This window comes from Mustela lutreola, chromosome 7, assembly GCF_030435805.1.
Source record: "Mustela lutreola isolate mMusLut2 chromosome 7, mMusLut2.pri, whole genome shotgun sequence".
Classification (NCBI taxonomy): domain Eukaryota; kingdom Metazoa; phylum Chordata; class Mammalia; order Carnivora; family Mustelidae; genus Mustela; species Mustela lutreola.
The window spans coordinates 119,069,273-119,087,397 of NC_081296.1; the positions used below are offsets into that span (position 1 = coordinate 119,069,273).

Below are 18,125 nucleotides of genomic sequence, written 5' to 3' on the forward strand. Positions count from 1 at the left end.
TGACCTTTAGCACTACTTGGCGAGCCTTTTACTCTTGCCTGGTTGGCTTCCTTTTTCACTGCTCAGGTGCTGTTCCAAACCTCAAGTCATTGCTCTTCTCAAGTTTTCCACCATGCCTCCTGAAATCAACATATGACCTAACTTTCTACTGCAGGAAAAATCAGTGTTTAACTTCCCTCCTTTCCACTTTTTTTTTTTAAATAAAGATTTTATTTATTTATTTGACAGAGAGATTGTGTGCACAAATAGGCAGAGTGGCAGACCCGATGTGGAGCTCAATCCCAGGACCCTGGGATCATGACCTGAGCTTAAGGTAGACATTTGACCGACTGAGTCACCCAGGTGACCCCCTCCTTTCCACTTCTAATGGTCACCTATATCTTCACCCTCCCTACCTGTGTCCCAGAGATAATGTAGTCTATCAATTATCCCTATTTAATACTAGTTTTTGCTTTTAAGTTCTTTATTATAAAGCCTATATACATTGTTACAAGACAAATGGTCTTCTTGAAAATCATATCCAAGTTGAAGAAACAGGCATTGGAATGTTGGGGAATGAAGGGTGCTGATTGGCTACAGAGAAGAGCACATCAGAATAGCAAATGTTCTTCCCTGTACGATCATTTGCAAGCAAGGACACAAAGGAAGGTGAGTTAGGATGCTGTGCGTTCACTGTTTTAAAATTCTAACATCATTCTGCCAACCAAATTTCAAGACAAATTTAAAGAGGCCATGCTTTAGTATCACTGCCATTTTTGTTCTCTACTATTTGCTACCACCCATTTCTACAGTCTAAAAAACTAATAATAATTAGTCTACTTAGTTCCTCTAACTGTGGAGTTTGCTCACCCTTGTTCAATCCAAACTTCATAGGAACTCCTAGGACAATCAGTGTTAATTACATTGTGCTTTAGCTGACATGACTTTTCTAATTTAATGTCATGTTACATGAGCTATCATACATAACTTACAAGTGACACATATTTGCCTTAGAAAAAGTATTTGTTGAGACTGACTAAAGAGAAGTTTTCCTATAGGAGATACTTATGGGAAATATCAGATCCAACCAGGGGCAGATCCAGTTTTTGGGGGGACCATAGGAGTGTATAATTTGGGGAATTCTGTCTTTCTAAATAAAAATACAAAATTATGGATATAAAATAAGGTATTTTATAGGCCTTTGAGAGAGGCCTATAAAGATGAAGGGCTCTGAAGTTTAAGCTTCATTAGCCTTATATAAATCAGCTCTTTTATATTTTGTATTACTTAGTGCATTATACAATCCCCAAAACCAAACCAACAAAACCACACTAAAAAGTGAACACCTGGCATGAGACAGGATCTTCAATAATATTACATTTACTTCTCATTCAGATCTTTTTATTTACCATTCTAATTTTTGCAAAAGTGGCACTTAAGACTCAAAGAATTTGGTAACTTGTTCACAGTCATCTCACTTCTCACATGGAAGCCAAGATTCAAACCAAGATCTGACAAAATAAATCTTGTGTTATTTCCACTACAATAGTCAGCCTTTAAGGTTTCCCAAAACATGACGAGGTTAGGTTTCTTTGGAGGATGTTTCTAGAAGATGCCCAGAAATGCTCAATTAATACTTGAAATTGACATGACTTGATTCATATGAGAACTTCACAGAAAATATTGCCCTACACCTGTTTTTAAAGGCCATGAAGAAACAAATATGTGACTCTGAGTTATTTTCTGCTCACTAAATTACATAGATAAAGACAGAAGGTCTTAGGGTCTAGGAGAAATGTAGTTCTGGCAAAGAGAGAAAAATGGGGGCAGAATCAGAATCTGAAGGTAAGTGTAGAATCACAGACTCTCAGGAAAAACTATAGTGGTGGAAGGACTTACTTGGCAGTATGGATTTTTCCCAGATTATATCCTCTTGCTATGTGTTCAATATTATTTTTCCTTGTCATTGTAATACATCAAGTTTTTTTTTTAAGATTTTATTTATTTATTTGACAGAGAGAGATCACAGACAGAGAGGCAGGCAGAGAGAAAGGGAGGGAAGCAGGCTCCCCACTGAGCAGAGAGCCCGATGCGGGCCTCGATCCCAGGACCCTGAGATCATGACCCGAGCCGAAGGCATCTGCTTAACCCACTGAGCCACCCAGGCACCCAATACATCAAGTTTTAAAGATAAGAATATAATGGCAAGACTCATATATTACTCAACATTATACCCATACCTTAAATTTGTCTGTTTGGCCTCTATTTTTCAAAAATGTCTCTTAGAGATTTTCTCTCCTTCTTCTAAGACCCTCAGAAGGTTGATGCTTTGTATTTATCTTTTTCTTACTCTCAGAATCTGGTACTGTGACCTACTGGTAGTAAACATTTCATGCAGGTTAACTGCCATGGAAGATGGTGTTCATGAGTTAATTTTGACTGGCCAAATTTCTAGGAATTCCATAATATAGATATGTTCTGATTCTATCCCCTTCAGAGACTTCAGAATAAAATGCTGGGCATTGGTTAAAGCTAAGGCAAGAATTGGTCAGATGTATCTAATGATATTTTCATTCAACAAGCTGTCAGTGATGTTGGAGACACTTAAAAGTCCTGGTGATTCTGTGGTCTTAGTGCCATTGTGACTCAAGCTGTAACTAAAATCAGTCCAATGCAACAGGAGATTCAAGAACAGCAGCAGAAAGATGATGACTTAACTGAATGGAACAATAAGGCACATGTTTCCAAGAAGACCTCTCTATTCTTAGAGTAGAAGTTTCCCTTCAAAATGACAAGTGGTTCAAACCCTTCAGGATCTTACTTGCCTTCAAAACCAAGGTGAGTCATGGACAGAAGATGCCAAGTGGTAACTATCCAGAGGGTCTCTGTTACTAACTTGGGCTAAAGGCAGATATTATTCTTCCCACAGATGTTCCAAAATAGATGAGAACTACTTGAAGGAGCTGAATGAGGACCTAAAGCTAAGGAAGCAGGAACTGCTAGAGATGCTAAAACCTCTTGAAGATAAGAACAATCTCTTATGCCAGAAGTTGATGTCTAACTTGGAGGAAAAACAAAGAAGGTAAAGGTCTTCTACTCAGGATTTCTTAGAGGAAAAAAGGCTGGAGGACTTTAATCCAGAGGATTAACAATGATTATTTACATTTTTAAAAAGATTTAGATATTTAGCTATGTAAATAAGGAATTTATAACCACAAAATCAGTGGCAAGTAATCCTTTGTTTTCTGTTAGTAAAATTAAATATGATTCAATCCTCATCTCAAGAGGTTACAGTTACTACTCTTCTTCCCTAGGATGCCCATCCAAGAAACAGAGAAGAGCCTTTAGTATTTCAGTCTGTCTTGGTTACACTGATAGCTCCTTATTCATGGGTGTGGGGTCACTTTAGGATAGATGTCTCTGTTCTTCCCTTGTCAAGGAGTAAAATGGAGAAATCTTCTGGGCCTAGGAGTCCTCTGGATTTAGAGTCTGGCTTCTCTAAATATACTAGGTAGATGAAATCTCAACTCTTATCTGAGCACTCACTGTTCTTGGGACCCACCAACTCTGTCTCCTTTCTAGTCTCAGATAATCTAACCTTAATGGGTCTACCTTCATTCTCTACCTGTAGTGTAGGCATCCCAGGGAGCTCAGACTTTTGGAGAACAAAGGCCAGACAGAACATTGTGGTCAAGCACCAGCTGCTTGCAGTGCAGAAACAAACTTCTCTTAGGGCTAGAGAACACAAAGGTTCACATCTCTGCTTATAATTAAGGAGGAAAAAGTATAATGAACGTAAATATAAATTTAACTCCTTTAAAGAATAGAGAGTCTTTGACTTACTTGGAATTGATTTAGATTTTGTTAGAAATTTCTTGATGGCTTGGACTGTATGTTGGGAGCTACCATAAGGATATAAGGGGTTTCCCCAACTAATTCAAATGTCTTTATATGAGAAATACAAACAGAGATGGGGTAAGGCATAATTCTGGAATTTAGGCTGAAGACAACAGATTCTTTGACCTCATTCTTCACAGGGGCAAAATCATCCTTTCTACTTCAAAAGCCATTTACAAAAACATTTTTCTGAAGGGGTGAGGAAGAGACTCACTGGCAGCTGGACCTAAGTTTTGAGCATTACTGAACACAGAACTCATTATAAAGCACAGAGCTGAGGCAAATGTTGGTGGGGGATGAGATCATCCTATAGAGACCTTCTACATCCAGAAGGAATTCCATTAACTCCTGTGATTTTAGTACCCATCTCATTCCCATGGTAGTCTATTTTCTGACTGCTTACCAGAATATTAATATTACTCTTTAGGAAGTATTATGTTTTGTGATGTCTTTCTCTTCTTTCAAGTCTGCAGATTATGAGGCAGATCATGGCAGGGAAGGGGAGTGAGGAATCCTCAGTCATGGAGCTCATTAAGGAAGCAGAGGAGATGAAGCAGAATCTGGTAAGAGGTTGGTAGGCATTCTAAGAAATGGTCTCCTGTACAAAGCTCCATTCAGTTGCTATCATCAGATGTGGAAGGAAAGAGAGAGAGCTCATCTCTAGCACCTAAGGCTCTGATACTCATAGCTCCTCGACCTAAAAAGGAGTCAGATGAAATGTTGGGCAGACTCAGGACTAACTAGCAAAAATGTTGTTTCTTTGACTTTTAAAAGCTTTTCATCTAAAGGTTAGTAATACAAGCATATTAACCCTTCATATTTCATAAAGAATAGAAAATACCAAAGTAAAATAAAAGAAATAGTTTGCTCTGGGAGACTCATAAGATTTTTTAAAAACCAACAAGGTAAATGATCTTAAAAATTAGAAATTAGTGGTCTATGTGCCAGAAAAATTGCCATATGATCAGAACATCTTAAGTGTTGTGTGAGGAACTAATTTATGTTGGTAATATATTACAAATACCATAATTATAGTTATTATTCAAAATTGTTATCATTTTTGTACTGTCATCTCATCAAACTCACTTCTCACATTCCTGGACTTTGGGCTAGACCTATTTATTGCCTTCCTCCATGGTTTGCTATATCCCTGCATCCCCATCCCTTTCCCCTCATTACTTAATAATTTCTTCCAACTTCACTTTAGTGACTGGACAAACACATTTCTGTTTGTTTGGTTTGTCGTCCCCCCCCCCCCCAACAGGAAAGGAAAAACAAGATGCTTCGGAAGGAAATGGAGATGCTATGGAACAAGGTGTGCCTCTAAGGATCTCTTGATAGTGTTGTCTTACAGACCCTAAACCAAAGAACTTCCCTTTCCTCATGTCCCCATTCTCATTTTGTCATGTCCCTGCTTCCACCCATACCTCATTCCAATCCATCCTTTGCCAAAGTGATATTTTGAAACAATCAAGTCATTTCACTTTCCTTAGGGAAACCATTTAAATCTACTCCTTATTGTGGCAAAATATGGCTGTTGCCTACCTCTATCCTCTCAAAGAAGTCCTCCCCCTACTTTCTGTGCAACCACCACACTGGCCTCCTTGTGGGTTCTCAAACATGCCAAGACCTTTTTTTTATCTCAAAGCTTTTACTCTGCCTGTAATACTATTTTCTTTTGGTTGGCTCACTCTCATCCTTCAGGTCTCCTTAAATATCACCTCCTCAAGGAAGCCCTCCTTGTTTAGTCCATGTAAAACAGGGCACCCCTCCCCTACTTTCTATTATAGAATTCTGTTTATGTCTTCCACAGCACTCTTTATAATTAAGCTCATTATTTTTATTTTTATAATTGTTATTTTACTTGTTTCTTGTCTCCCTGGCCCTCTCTGGACTACAACCTCCTCCAGTTTCTTGATTTCTTTGTTCATCTCTGAATCCCTAGTATGTAGCACAATGCTTGGAATATAGTAGACAATCAATAAATGTAAGTTGAATGAATGAATGTATGAATATATAATTCTAATTCTCCTATGATTTTGCAACAATCACTTCACTGTTTAAAATACAATAGTAGGGCCTTTTGCTGGGAAACCATATGGGGGTGGAAATCCCTTTGTGGACTAACTCCTTGAGATCCGTGTGCTTTTTCATAGACTATAAAACTAGAAAAACAGATTGTGTCTTGTGATATAAACAGCATGTGATACGATCTCTGTTTTTTTCATCTGACCTTACCACAAATAATCAGGATACCATCCAGCTTTGCATCCTGACCTGAGATCTGCTCCTACTTCTCAGAGGCAGCTACAAATCAGTTCTATGAATTATCAGTTTTGGTTCTTGATTTGAGTCCTTGTGATAGGAAATGTGCCAGCACAATTCCTCTCCCAAAATCCAGCTTCTCCAAAGTTCCCCAAAGATTTTTTATAAGTGATGTCCACACACATTAGCTTGTGATTGATGTTCCCTACTCATAATTTTAGATAACGAGAAATGGAGAGAGAGGCCAGTGGTTAAGAATATAGGCTTTGGAGTCCGCAAGATCTGGTTCAAATTCCAGCTCTGTACTCCTCTAAACAAATGACTTAGCCTCTCTGAATCTCTTTTCTCATTTATAAAATGGAAATAAAAATCGTCTTATGAGGATTAAATGAGAAAGTTTATAATGGAGTGTTGTAAATAAGTAATGTGTAAGTAGCTTACAGTAGTGATGACATATAACAAGGGTACAGTTAATAGGTCTTATTATTATAAGGTATACTCGAGACCAAATGGAAGGTCTTATTCCATTCTGAACCCCATTTCATAGTCCATTTTTCATGTCGAACCCTGACAGGTTGCTGACTGACAGAAACTAAATCCACAAGTAGGAGAAACTATATGAACAATGACAACTTCACAGAAACTAAATCCTTAACTTGTGATGGTTTTCCACTTCCCTCACTAATTCCCACTAATTTAAAGCTTTGCCATAATGTGTCTCTACAGACATTCGACACAGAAGAACTCGGTGGTCAACAAAAAGCACCGCAGATAAAAAACAAAGCAGACTTGCACGATGGGAAGGCAAGTGGACAATTTCAAGGTTGTTGATTCCACATTGCCGGAAACAGCCTGTTGACAATGAAGGCTAATTTGGGTAGGCAGATAGTGAGGATTTGGGTCTTTAGGTTAGGTTGGATTTACTGTCTGCTAAGACATTGCATTTCTCTTCTGGGAACTTCTATTCCTTTAGCTCTTTTCTTCTATCCCAGGTTCCTAAAACCCCTTCATCATCTAGGAAGACCAAAAATGAACTGGAGACAACATGTGCAGAGAAAGTGAAGGAGAAAAGGAAGGTAGTGTGACCTTTCTGAATGGTAGTAGCTTTTAGAACTGATGGATTAAAATTTTTAATGTAGCAGTAATCTGTCTAAACTGCAATGTGCTTCTTTAAAAAAAAAAAGTATTTTATTTACTTATTTATTTGATAGAGAGCCAGCAAGAGTGGGAACACAGGCAGGGGAAGTGGGTGAGGAAGAAGCAGGTGCTTTTGAACTGATAAAAATTTTATAGGAGATCTGATTCCCTTGGGATATTATATTTGAGTCAGAGTCACACTGCAAGTTTCTTGGAAATTATGTTAGTGAAGGCAAGGTAGGAGAAACTATATGAACAATGACAACTCCACAATAACTATGTAATCTCAAAGTAATAGCTGATTTGTTTTTGAACATTTATTTAGAAATATTATGCTTGTATTTAATCTTCCCACAACACACTGATCCATAAATAAGTATTCTATTCATTTAGCTTTTAGCTTTTAGAGCACGGATTATACAGGTAGGGCCCTACTAAAAGGACCAAAAAGTTGAAGCCAATTTATTAGTGAATTTAATGATATTGTACTTTGCTATAACGTCTTTGCAGCATATTGAGAACAATGATTTCTGATCTCAATTTACTTTGTCACCCAGAGGCTCTTTCTTCCACCAGGAAAAGCAACAGAGGAAAATGGAATGGGTCAGGTATCAGGAACAAGCCAACATCCTTCAGGTACGAAGATCTTCCTAGGTTTGACATGGGATACAATTTCATTCAGACAATATAAGGTCTTTTAGTTTCATAATATTCACCCCAAGTCTCTCATCCGGATGACCAATTATCCTGCTTAAAGAAAACATTTCATAGGGAGGTAACTGCAGAAACCTGTCTCCAGCTTCACCTTGAATAACTTAAATACATTTTTCCCATATAGTCTTGATTTTGTTCTATTTGAAATGGGGGGAAATCACAAATACTTTCTGCCCAACTTTAAAGATTGAACATGATGGGATGATTTTAAACTTCTGAGTAAAAAGGGTCAGGTTACAGGTGCTTTAGAGAGGCCAGTATTATATGAGTAGTTTTGAAAATGTTGCCTTGTAGAATGACTTCAATGGCAAAGTGATTGAGCTGAGAATTGAAGCCTTGAAGAACTACCAGAAGGCCAATGACTTGAAATTATCCCTATACTTACAGCAGTATTTGGAACCAAAGCAAGCATATTTTAATCTTCCTGGGTCCCGAGGTAGGTGGAGTATCATAGGCACACAGTTTGAGCCTTTATTTTACAGTGAACATTCTATTACTTATGAAGTGAACAGCACAATGCCTGGCACCCCATAAGTTAAATGTTAGTAGTGATCTAATAAATTTTATCACTATCATTATTACTCAGAAGCTCTGGTAAAGAAAGGATTCCTCTGGAGGAAATGAAATTTTCTTTTGTAAAGACTAAGTTACATATTATGTACTTAGTATACGTAGTTAGTACAAAGTTGGTACCTGAAAATATATTAGTTTCCTCCCCACTTACACCCTTTTCTTAGGAATTACTGTAGTTTGGTCTCATGAATCTTGTTGGAGTAGATTCTGCTACTTCAGAACAGAAAGCCAAAGAGACTTCTGACAGTGGTTGTGAGTTTCACTAATCCAAATATTCTTCTGAGATTATCAGTGTTTCCCTGCAAAGAATTTATGGCATCATTAGAGGAAATTGTATATTTTACTATAAAAAAAAAATAAAGGAACGGCTTCTGAGGGGGCAGAAGAAAGACTTCTTAAATTTTCAGAGATCTATGAATCTGAACTCTGTATTTAAAGAAAACACATGCAATGAGAAATCATCGTTAGGGGATAACAGTATTTTATCAGTAACAGTGTAAGTATGTATATCTTGCATTTCTTTTTAAAAATGTATTGATTTGAGAAAGAGAGTGAGAGCTTGAGAAAGCAGGAGTTGAAGGGAGGGGTGGGGAATGGGGAGAAACAGTCTCCCCACTGACCAGGGAGCATGATGGAGGTCTCCATCCTAGGACCGGGGAATCATGACCTGAGCCAAGGGCAGACACAACCACCTGAGCCACCCAGGTGCCCCTCTATATTTCTAATTTTTACTCAATCTTATACCATGAAGGGCTTGAACAGCTGATAAAATCACACACAGCACATAAGATTTAAATAAATAGATGAGTAAATCAAGAAAAAAGGAAAATAAGTTGAGCCCAAGTAAATACATGAATATGTATAATGAAAGTACTATATAGTTACTAGAAGCGGGTTTCAAACTTGATTCTGGATTTCCCAGAAAAAGAAACATGGATTCACAGTGTCCACAAAATAATAATAAACTAATTGCTCAAGAAATATAGCTTTTACTAGTTTTGAGACCAGAGAGAAATTTCTTCTCCATGGAGACAAGACATTCTGTATGTGTTATAGTAGCTAATGTTCTCAATAATATTTCTAAAATGAATTCAGAATCTAAATTTTCTAGGCTGTTTCTTATCTTTTTGTTGGCACAATCTAATAAAAATATTAATTTGAAAATTTTAAAAAGCAGTGGGTCAGTTCAAGATGATTTGGTCCAGGTACATAGTACTGTCAGTCTGACTTGACTCATATATAAAATTTACAAAATCTAGGTTGGATCGACTACTCATCCTTTAGCCAGTGTTCTACTTATATTTTTTCTTCTTTTTTTTAAAAGATTTTATTTTCAAGTAATCTCTACACTCAGTATGGGCTCGAACTCACTACCCCAAGAGTCACAGGCTTTATGGATTGAGCCAGTCAGGCGCTTATATTATATTTAAATTTTTTTCTTTTACCTGTTGTTTTGATAAGAATTGGACAGTCAGAAGCTTGAGGTTTTCTTCTCAAATAAGAACCTAGAATGCAATCAGAAGCAGTAAGCTATTCAGGTATAAATTAAAAAGCTAGAGGAGAAGAGGGTACAAGCATGACAGATCCTTGTTTTACTTTGTTTAAAATGAGCTGAAGGTCATCCCGAGGGATCTTAGAGTAAGGAGTTAAAAATCTTTTAGCTCCAGATTCAAATAGAGCCAAGATTAATAAGTAGTGAAGGGTTCTATTTGATTCAATCACCTTAGAAGATTTCTATTTTTCCCTTGTTTGCAGAACATTGGATCTTTGAAATTTGGACTAGGACAGCCCACAGATCACTCCTCTCTTTTCTCTTCTCTCCTCTTGTGCTTCTGGAGAATTAAGAGATAAGGCACTAAAATTCCAGTTACCACCAATGAAAGTAGCCACAAGCATGTGTTACCCATTGTTCCTGTGCTTTATTGATTGTGCCTTTACTGAACACAGATTATAGGCCAGTTTCATTTTCTAGCACACACATATACAAAATCTTTGGGTTTATTTGAGCCTCAATGGATCTGAAATCTGAGTCTTAGATTTTGGTTATGCTGACCTATTTATTTGACTTGAAAAGAAAACAAAAGCATTAGTTTTTTTCATAGAGGGATTTTTAAACTAATTGTGTTAAGACATCATTACCAGCAGTGATATGATAGGGAGGCGATTTAATTGTGCTCATGTTTCCCAACTTCTGTGTCACTTGGTTTGTTGTTTTCAATATATTCTGTTTAGACTGACTTCTTTAATTTCTTAAATGCATTCCTGGAACATAAAATTAATATTACTATTTTCAATGAAAAACTGATAAAGCTTTCCAAAACTGAAAGTAAACTTAGTAAAGATACAGAAAAACAAAATTTTAATGTTCCAACCAGACGCTAAAGCCTGAGGTCTGTTTTATCTTTATTAGGAAGTGAGATTAGCAAGATGTAGAGAGTTTTAAAGAAAACCAGCAACAAACTGAAACTTTCTCCTTGAGGCCATCAAATTTAAAGAGTTGAAAAGGGAGTAATTTTCTCACTGTGATTTACAGAGTGTTTAATGCTGTGTTCTATCACCTTCTAAATTTACCTCAGTTGCCATTCAAAGAAAAAAATCATCTTGACATCAAATTTTTGGAAACAGTATTTTAATGGAAAAAACACTTGATCTAGAGTTAGATATCTGAGTTGCAGGTCTTATTTTTGAAGCTGAATATTTAAATAACCCGGGGAAGTCATTTAGTTTCAGTTTTTTTCTTTGTCTAAAATAATCAAAACATATTATAGAGCATGTTGAAAGCATGTGGTTTTGTGTAATGTTCACTGTGTTCACTAATGATGACTCTATGGGGTAGTTCTCATAAAACAAGAAACTAGAGCCGTCAGGCTTCTGATTCTGTATCCAAGCTCATATCCTAGTTAAAGTATGGGATGTCTCGTGACTTTTCCACCTCTAACGGCTATGATTTAAATCCAAACTTATCACTGTTTAATGTATTATCCTCCCAATGAAGACTCATACTCCCTATGGGTAATTTGGTCAGTAATAAAACAGTTCAACATGGGTTGACAGTTTGTAATTCTGCATTTATCCCATTAGGTGGCACCAATCACATCTAGGCTTCTAGTCCACAAATAGTGATTTAGGAACCCTGATACACTGTGGGAGAGACTGATCTTCTGTTCCTGCAGGACAAAATGTGCTACATTTATATATCAAATGAAAAAGAAATTATTAATGTTTTCTGCCATGCTCTGTTGCTCTGAGGTGTATTACTGGCAGCCTTGGTTAGACCTTACTAAACTCAGTATTCTGCCCTACAATCCTTCCTGTTACTCTGCTTCTTGAACTATGGTTTCCTCGTTTCCAAAAACATTCACTGTCTGCTTCCTTCACAATCTCTGTCTAATACTATTTCTTTCAACCACAGATAAATCAGGTAATCGGGACACTGAATTATAAAATGAGTTGAGCAATTACACAAGGTGGTGATTTTTTGAAGTTTAAGTACATAATAATGTTCCTACATATGGTTCATTTTCCTCTAGTCTCAACAGAATTGAATTTCACAAACCTGTCTTAAAGGATAAAATGTCGTTTGGTACTTACCTCCCAGCAAATCCGGGCACAGGCCCTTCTGTTCTGGACCTTTCCAAGTAAAGGAAAAGTTTCTCTCACTGCTCTTGGACAAGAATTCTTCCTCCCACATCAGCTGTCTTGTGTGCTGGTTGGCTGTGTTGCAATAGTGTGAGCTGTTTGATAGGCAAAACAGAATTCTGTGTTACTATTACTTTGATACACTTTAAACAATCCCTACTTGCAAATTCTCTTGAGGCCCTGGTTATAGCATTACCATTTCCAGTGCAATCTATTTGGCATACTGCCTCACCTAGGCTTGTAGAAGAGAAGAACATTTTATACCGAGTGAGTGCCTTCTGGGGAAGAGTCACATTTGAAGGGATTTATTTTCCCAGCAGTGTAAAATTACAATTTGACCCAAGCTGTGTAACAGCCTTTCCCTGGCTTCTGTAGAGTCAAGAGAACAGTTCGTGGCTTTTGGCATCCACCTATCATAGCACAGGCAAGAAGTAATCTTTAAATTTAGCTGAATTTCCCTCATGCCTGCTGGTAGTTTAAAGAAGAAATTTATCTTCGGTAATAATGTAACTGACGATAAGACATTTGATTCTGACACTTCTTTTTTCTCCTCCCCCCTCCCCCTACCAAACTCGTACTCTTGGCATTTTCTTGAGCTCTTTTGAGAAGAAGCTGAAGGTTGGATGTGAATATTTTGCTACACTTATAAATTCAGATGAAATCCCACTGAGGTGGGAAATGAATACTCTTGAGACCTTATTTATTCTCTAACTCCCTCCGTTCCCAAAGTAAGTCATTCTTCCTGGCTTTAACCTTTACTTCACTTTAGTATGACTCTTCCTGATGGCTGAAATATACTCCAGTATGTGCTGCTGAAAGGAAAATAATAGTGTTAAGTTAAAAGGCTGAAAGGCAGGGGTGGAAACCCACAGTTAGCTTGAATCTGGGTTCTTGATAAATAGTAACATTCTCAAATACAGGCTTTTTAAAGCTTTGAAACAACTTGAACCTTTTGAATGTCAAAGTTAGGTTTATGTTATAGTAGTACTATGTAGTAGTTACTTTAGTAACTAATAGTAGATTATGAAGTTAATTTCTAAACTAAATTGTTTTTGTTTTTGTTTTTGTTTTTTAGTCCTATAAAACCCCACCGAGGGACACCTGGGTGGCTCAGTTGATTAAGCATCTGCCTTCGGCTCAGGTTATAACCCCAGGGTCCTGGGATCCAGTTCCATATCAGGCACCTTGCTCAGTGAGGAGCCTCTTCTCTCTCTGCCTGCAGCTCCTCCTGCTTGTGCTCTCTCTCACTCTCTCTCCCTGTCTGAGCCAAATAAATAAATAAAACCTTTAAAAAAATAAATAAAACCCCACAGAAGTCCAGGAGGAGAATAAAATTCTTCTTTCCTAAATATAAATTCTGAGGGCTGAAAAAAATAAATTGTACCTTTATTAATATTATAATTATTTCAATGAGGGACAATAGCTTCCAAACTTTTTTATATTACACACAGGAAGTTCAACAGGATTATTAGGATAGGGTTGCCATATATAGCAAACAGAAAGAGGATGTTCAGTTCAATTTGAATTGCAGATAGTTATCTTTTTAGTCTAAGTATTTCCCAAACATTTCATGATTTTTATTGAAATTATTTGTTTTTTTATTGAAACCCAAACTTAACTGGTATTCTGGCAGTCCTAACTTAGGACAGACTCACTACAGAGCCTGTTTAACATCCTCCAATTCTTCGTTTTTCCTCTTTTTATTGGCTCCCTCCTTCTTCTCTACTCAGCCTATGCCTGTCATTCTCCCTGCCTTCTCTTTTTTGTCCCCATGCCCACCTTTATCTTTTTTTGTTGTTGTTATTCTCCACTATCTACAGGGAGCCATTTTTATGGAAAATGTGTCTGGGTTATCTGAGGGTGTGGATATATGAATATGATTTATCATCCCTTTTTTTCATTTAAAAGTTGTATTAAAAGTACAGTTTTGTAGGTTCTCAAACAAAATTGTTTCTACTTGCATACAGTCCTCAAATGATTTTCTTCTGCCTGAGAGACATGAGCCCTTAGCTGAAATAGGTTTGCCATTCCAACTTTAAAAATAATGTTTGAAGTTATATTCTAAAACAATATTTAGAAAATCCACATTAATGCTAATGCCAGAGCCATTCCTACAGTAATGCAATGATATTGTATGTAATGTGTGATGAATGTTAGTAGCCTTGCAACTCAAAATAAACCGGGTTTTGTTTCATTTTGTTTTTTCTCAAAGAAAGCTCTCATTTTCCTAATGTTTCCCACCAGATACTATAAGCACTACAACTATGGACAGAACAAGTACCAGCAAAAATGAATCTAATGTGGTAAGAATTACTTTCATTTTCAAAATTATTTTAAAGGCTTGGATTTTTGGAATTTATTTATTTATTTAAAGATGTTTTCATTTATTTCAGAGAAAGAGAGGGGGGAGGGCGAGAAGGACAGGGAGAGAGAGAAAGCCAAACAGACTCCTCACTGAGTGTGGAACCCTACATGGGACTGGATCCCATGACTTGATATCATGACTTGATCCAAAATCGAATCAGCTGCTTAGCCAACTGAGCCACCCAGGTGGCCCTGGAATTTATTTTATTTTATTTTATTTAAAGATTTTATTTATTTATTTGAGAAGGAGGGAGAGAGAGAGAGAACATGAGCAGTGGGTGGGAGGGGGGAGAGAAGCAGGCTTCCTACTGAGCAAGGAGCCCAATTCAGGACTTCATCCCAGGACCCTGGGATCATGACCTGAGCCAAAGGCAGATGCTTAACCAACTGAGCCATCAAGGCACCTCTGGAATTTATTTTTTAAAGCACATTCTAATTTAGTATTTTTAGGAGATTTGCATAGTGAATGCCAGGCCACTTGATGTTTTAGCTGTTTTTTGTTTTTTGTTCTTTTTTCCTCCTCTATGTTGTAGAGAATTCTGGGATCAAAGACCTCCACAGAACAACAAGGAACTAGAGGAAGTCAGCTTGACGATGTAGGAGGGAGGCTCTTGTATCTGAGGTCACTGCCAGATGAAGCTCTGAAGGATTAGAAGGCTTTCACTCCATTTGCTTTGGGCAACCATTTGTGTTAATTAAAATCTCTCAAACCTTTGCTTTACTGTTGTTTACTATGTCTCCACCAAACTGGGTGGAAATGCAGGTTAGATGCTTGACCGTAAGTATGTCAGGAATTTAGTCATTTAGGGATTGTAAAACAGTCTCTGATTATTTTGATAGCTCTTAATTTTGAAATGACTAGATTCAAACCATACTGTATATTGTTAACAAGTACATAAAACGCTGTTCCTTTCCACCTCTGAAATGTTTCATTCTGGGCAGATCCATCACAAGCATATAAGTAAAAATAGGTACAAAATAAGGAAAATTATGTGTCATACATTTCTCTTACTCTCTCACCTACCATGTCCAACTGCCCTGATGATTCTCTCTCCTACTTACATTTTCCTTGAATAACTCCTACCTTCCTATATTCCACCCACCACTGCTTTAGTTCAGGTCCTCTTTCCTGCTTAGATGACCACAGCCTTTTAATTGGTTTCCCCACTTCCAGTTCCTCTAACCCATCTTCCACGGCACCTGAAGTGGTGTTTTCCAAAAAAGGAATGAGATCATGTTTCTTCCATCCTGGTTTTCCATTGACTTTAGTATAAAGTCCAGCGCCTTCACAGACCATATAATGATCTGCCTCCTGCCTACATCCCCAGGCTCCTCTTTCACTGTATCTCCCTTTGCTGATGTATACTATATTCAGCTCAACAGACCTATTTATAACTTCCCTCATGTACCATGAGGTCTGTTATCTCCATGCCTCTACACAAAGTTGATTCTTCTCTTTGTGTGTTTGCACATTATCATTTGTCCTTAGGGCTGAGTTTGAGTCCTTCTCCTATCCCAGTGGTTCTCCTTGCCAACTCTTATACTAGGATCTCCCTGGGAGCTTTTGAAGATACCAATTCACTGGGCCCCTCCCTTAGATCAGTTAAATCATCTCTTAAGGATAGTGAAGAGCATCTGTATTTTTAAAAGCTCCTTCAGAAATTCTTATGCATAGCCAGGTTGGAGAATCACTGTTCCAGGCTCTCTTGCCTTTATCATAACACTTAATGAATTATATTGCAATTTCTTATTTGTTTACTGAGCTCTCTCCTTCACCAGATTGTGAATTTTTTGAGGCCCAGTACTATGTCTTGTTCATCTTTTCATTTTGACCACCTAATGTAGTACCTGGGGTTCGATAGAGACTCAGATATAGCATAAGTCCTCAGATAGTTAATTGCAAAGTCTCAGGCTCCCTTAATACCTTGTTTTATGTCAGTTTGAATCATACTGTAGTCCCTGAGATCTTCAGATCTTTTCTTTACTCTAAGTTGTCACTAATTTCCTATATCATGTCAATATGGGAAAAGTTGATTTGTTACAAAACATTTCCTAGTTTGTAGAAATTCCTTGGACATTCTAGTAAGGAGCAAAGTAAGCCAACCAATCAAAAGTTTTCTTTCCCCCAAGGTTAATTTAAATCTGTAAAGTTGTGTTTAAAATGTAATTTGGGGGGCGCCTGGGTGGCTCAGTGGTTAAAGCCTCTGCCTTCAGCTCAGGTCATGATCCCAGGGTCCTGGGATCGAGCCCCGCATGGGGCTGTCTGCTCCCCGGAGAGCCTGCTTTCTCCTCTCTCTCTCTCTGCCTGCCTCTCTGCCTACTTGTGATCTCTGTCTGTCAAATAAATAAATAAATAAATAAACAAATAAATAAATAAAATGTGATTTGGACTTGAAAAGGTTTACATGAAATCACAGAATTTGGGTATTAGAAGGAACTTTAAGTATGACTTTCTTTTCATTTTACAGAAAAGAAACTGGAATTCAGATACGTTGAAAGGGTGTCCAAAGTCCCACAGTTAATCGAGCCTGGGTATTCTTACTACCAGTTCATATTTCAATCTAATTTGTATCTCTCCTTTCTAGACCACAAGAATAACAGGTTCTGCAGCCCTGACATGATTAGTTTCATATTCTCCCAACTGAGCTACCTGAGTATGTAATCCACGTTCTATTTCAAGAAAGTCACCTCTGTACTTATTTAGTCCTTGTACACTTCAACAGTCCTGAGGGACTTTCCTAGTCATTTGGATTAGACAGAACAATGAGAACCAAAGTCAAGAATATAAATAAAATCTGACTGTACACTAACTACTTAAGTAAGTCATTTAATTTCAGGGCTTTAGATTCCCAATTTTAAAATTAGATTAAAAGAGCACCATTCAAATGTTTTAAAATCAGATGTGTGGTGTTTGTTTGACATTCAATAAGTTTAGATGAGTATCTGAACTTTTCCCTCCTATTTTCTTCATTAAGGAAGGCATAAATAAACTAGTTGTAGGAGAGATTTATAACTTCTTAGAAAAAGAATCACTTGCCATCTCCAAAGTATTGAAATTCGATGTTAACTATCAGTCAGGCTTATCATCTTTCCCTCTAATGCTCCAAATCTTTCAGTCTCTTCAAAACACAAAATGGAAATATCATAGCCTTTTATCTTACTTTGTCTGTAAGACTTCACTTTGGACTCTGACTTGCACTTATATGCCAGTGCAAAGTTATCATTTGGCTGGTTATTTGTGGGTATCTGCATTTTGATAAATCCAGGATATGGATCTCAACTTTGTGCGTACAAATTTATTTGGTCAACTTACCTAACAGGTCAGAAACTCCCAAGAGATTCACTGATAAACCAAATTAATTTAAATTACACAGATGGCTATTCCTTCCAAGGTGGTTGGAATATGTCTATATGTAGGCCATTCCCATTTCAGAATCAAGTTATTAGAGAAGCTGAATTAGCAATCACAAAGTATTGGTGGAATTGAAACATTATTACAGTTTTATATACACTCATAATATTCCAATTATGTTTCTTTGAGAATAAAACCTCTGATC

At 37.2% G+C, this 18,125-nt stretch overlaps 1 protein-coding gene and 1 long non-coding RNA gene across 9 annotated transcripts; one reads left to right on the forward strand and one right to left on the reverse strand.

Moving 5' to 3' along the window:
* Positions 1-561: 561 nt before the first annotated feature.
* CCDC196 (coiled-coil domain containing 196) lies at positions 562-17,363 on the forward strand. Of its 8 annotated transcripts, XR_009355158.1 has the most exons (12): positions 562-648; positions 2,562-2,817; positions 2,909-3,061; positions 4,343-4,439; positions 5,141-5,191; positions 6,868-6,945; positions 7,134-7,217; positions 7,855-7,914; positions 8,287-8,428; positions 12,801-12,932; positions 14,449-14,507; positions 15,102-15,133. XR_009355158.1 is itself a non-coding variant. In XM_059179699.1 (11 exons), the coding sequence occupies exons 2-11, from the start codon at positions 2,768-2,770 to the stop codon at positions 17,187-17,189; spliced, it is 810 nt and encodes a 269-aa protein (XP_059035682.1). In that variant the 5' UTR covers positions 562-648; positions 2,562-2,767; the 3' UTR covers positions 17,190-17,363. The 8 variants fall into 8 exon arrangements, 7 of the variants coding, with proteins under 7 accessions (XP_059035682.1, XP_059035677.1, XP_059035683.1 ...); XM_059179699.1 differs by lacking the exons at positions 12,801-12,932; positions 15,102-15,133 and adding an exon at positions 17,154-17,363; XM_059179694.1 differs by lacking the exon at positions 12,801-12,932 and having other exon boundaries at positions 15,102-15,283.
* LOC131835370 (uncharacterized) lies at positions 7,620-12,319 on the reverse strand. The gene is made up of 5 exons (XR_009355159.1): positions 12,157-12,319; positions 10,705-10,827; positions 10,011-10,070; positions 8,717-8,864; positions 7,620-7,928 (listed from the first exon to the last, which is right to left on the reverse strand). It is a non-coding gene; the product is annotated as an uncharacterized LOC131835370 (long non-coding RNA).
* Positions 17,364-18,125: the final 762 nt, after the last annotated feature.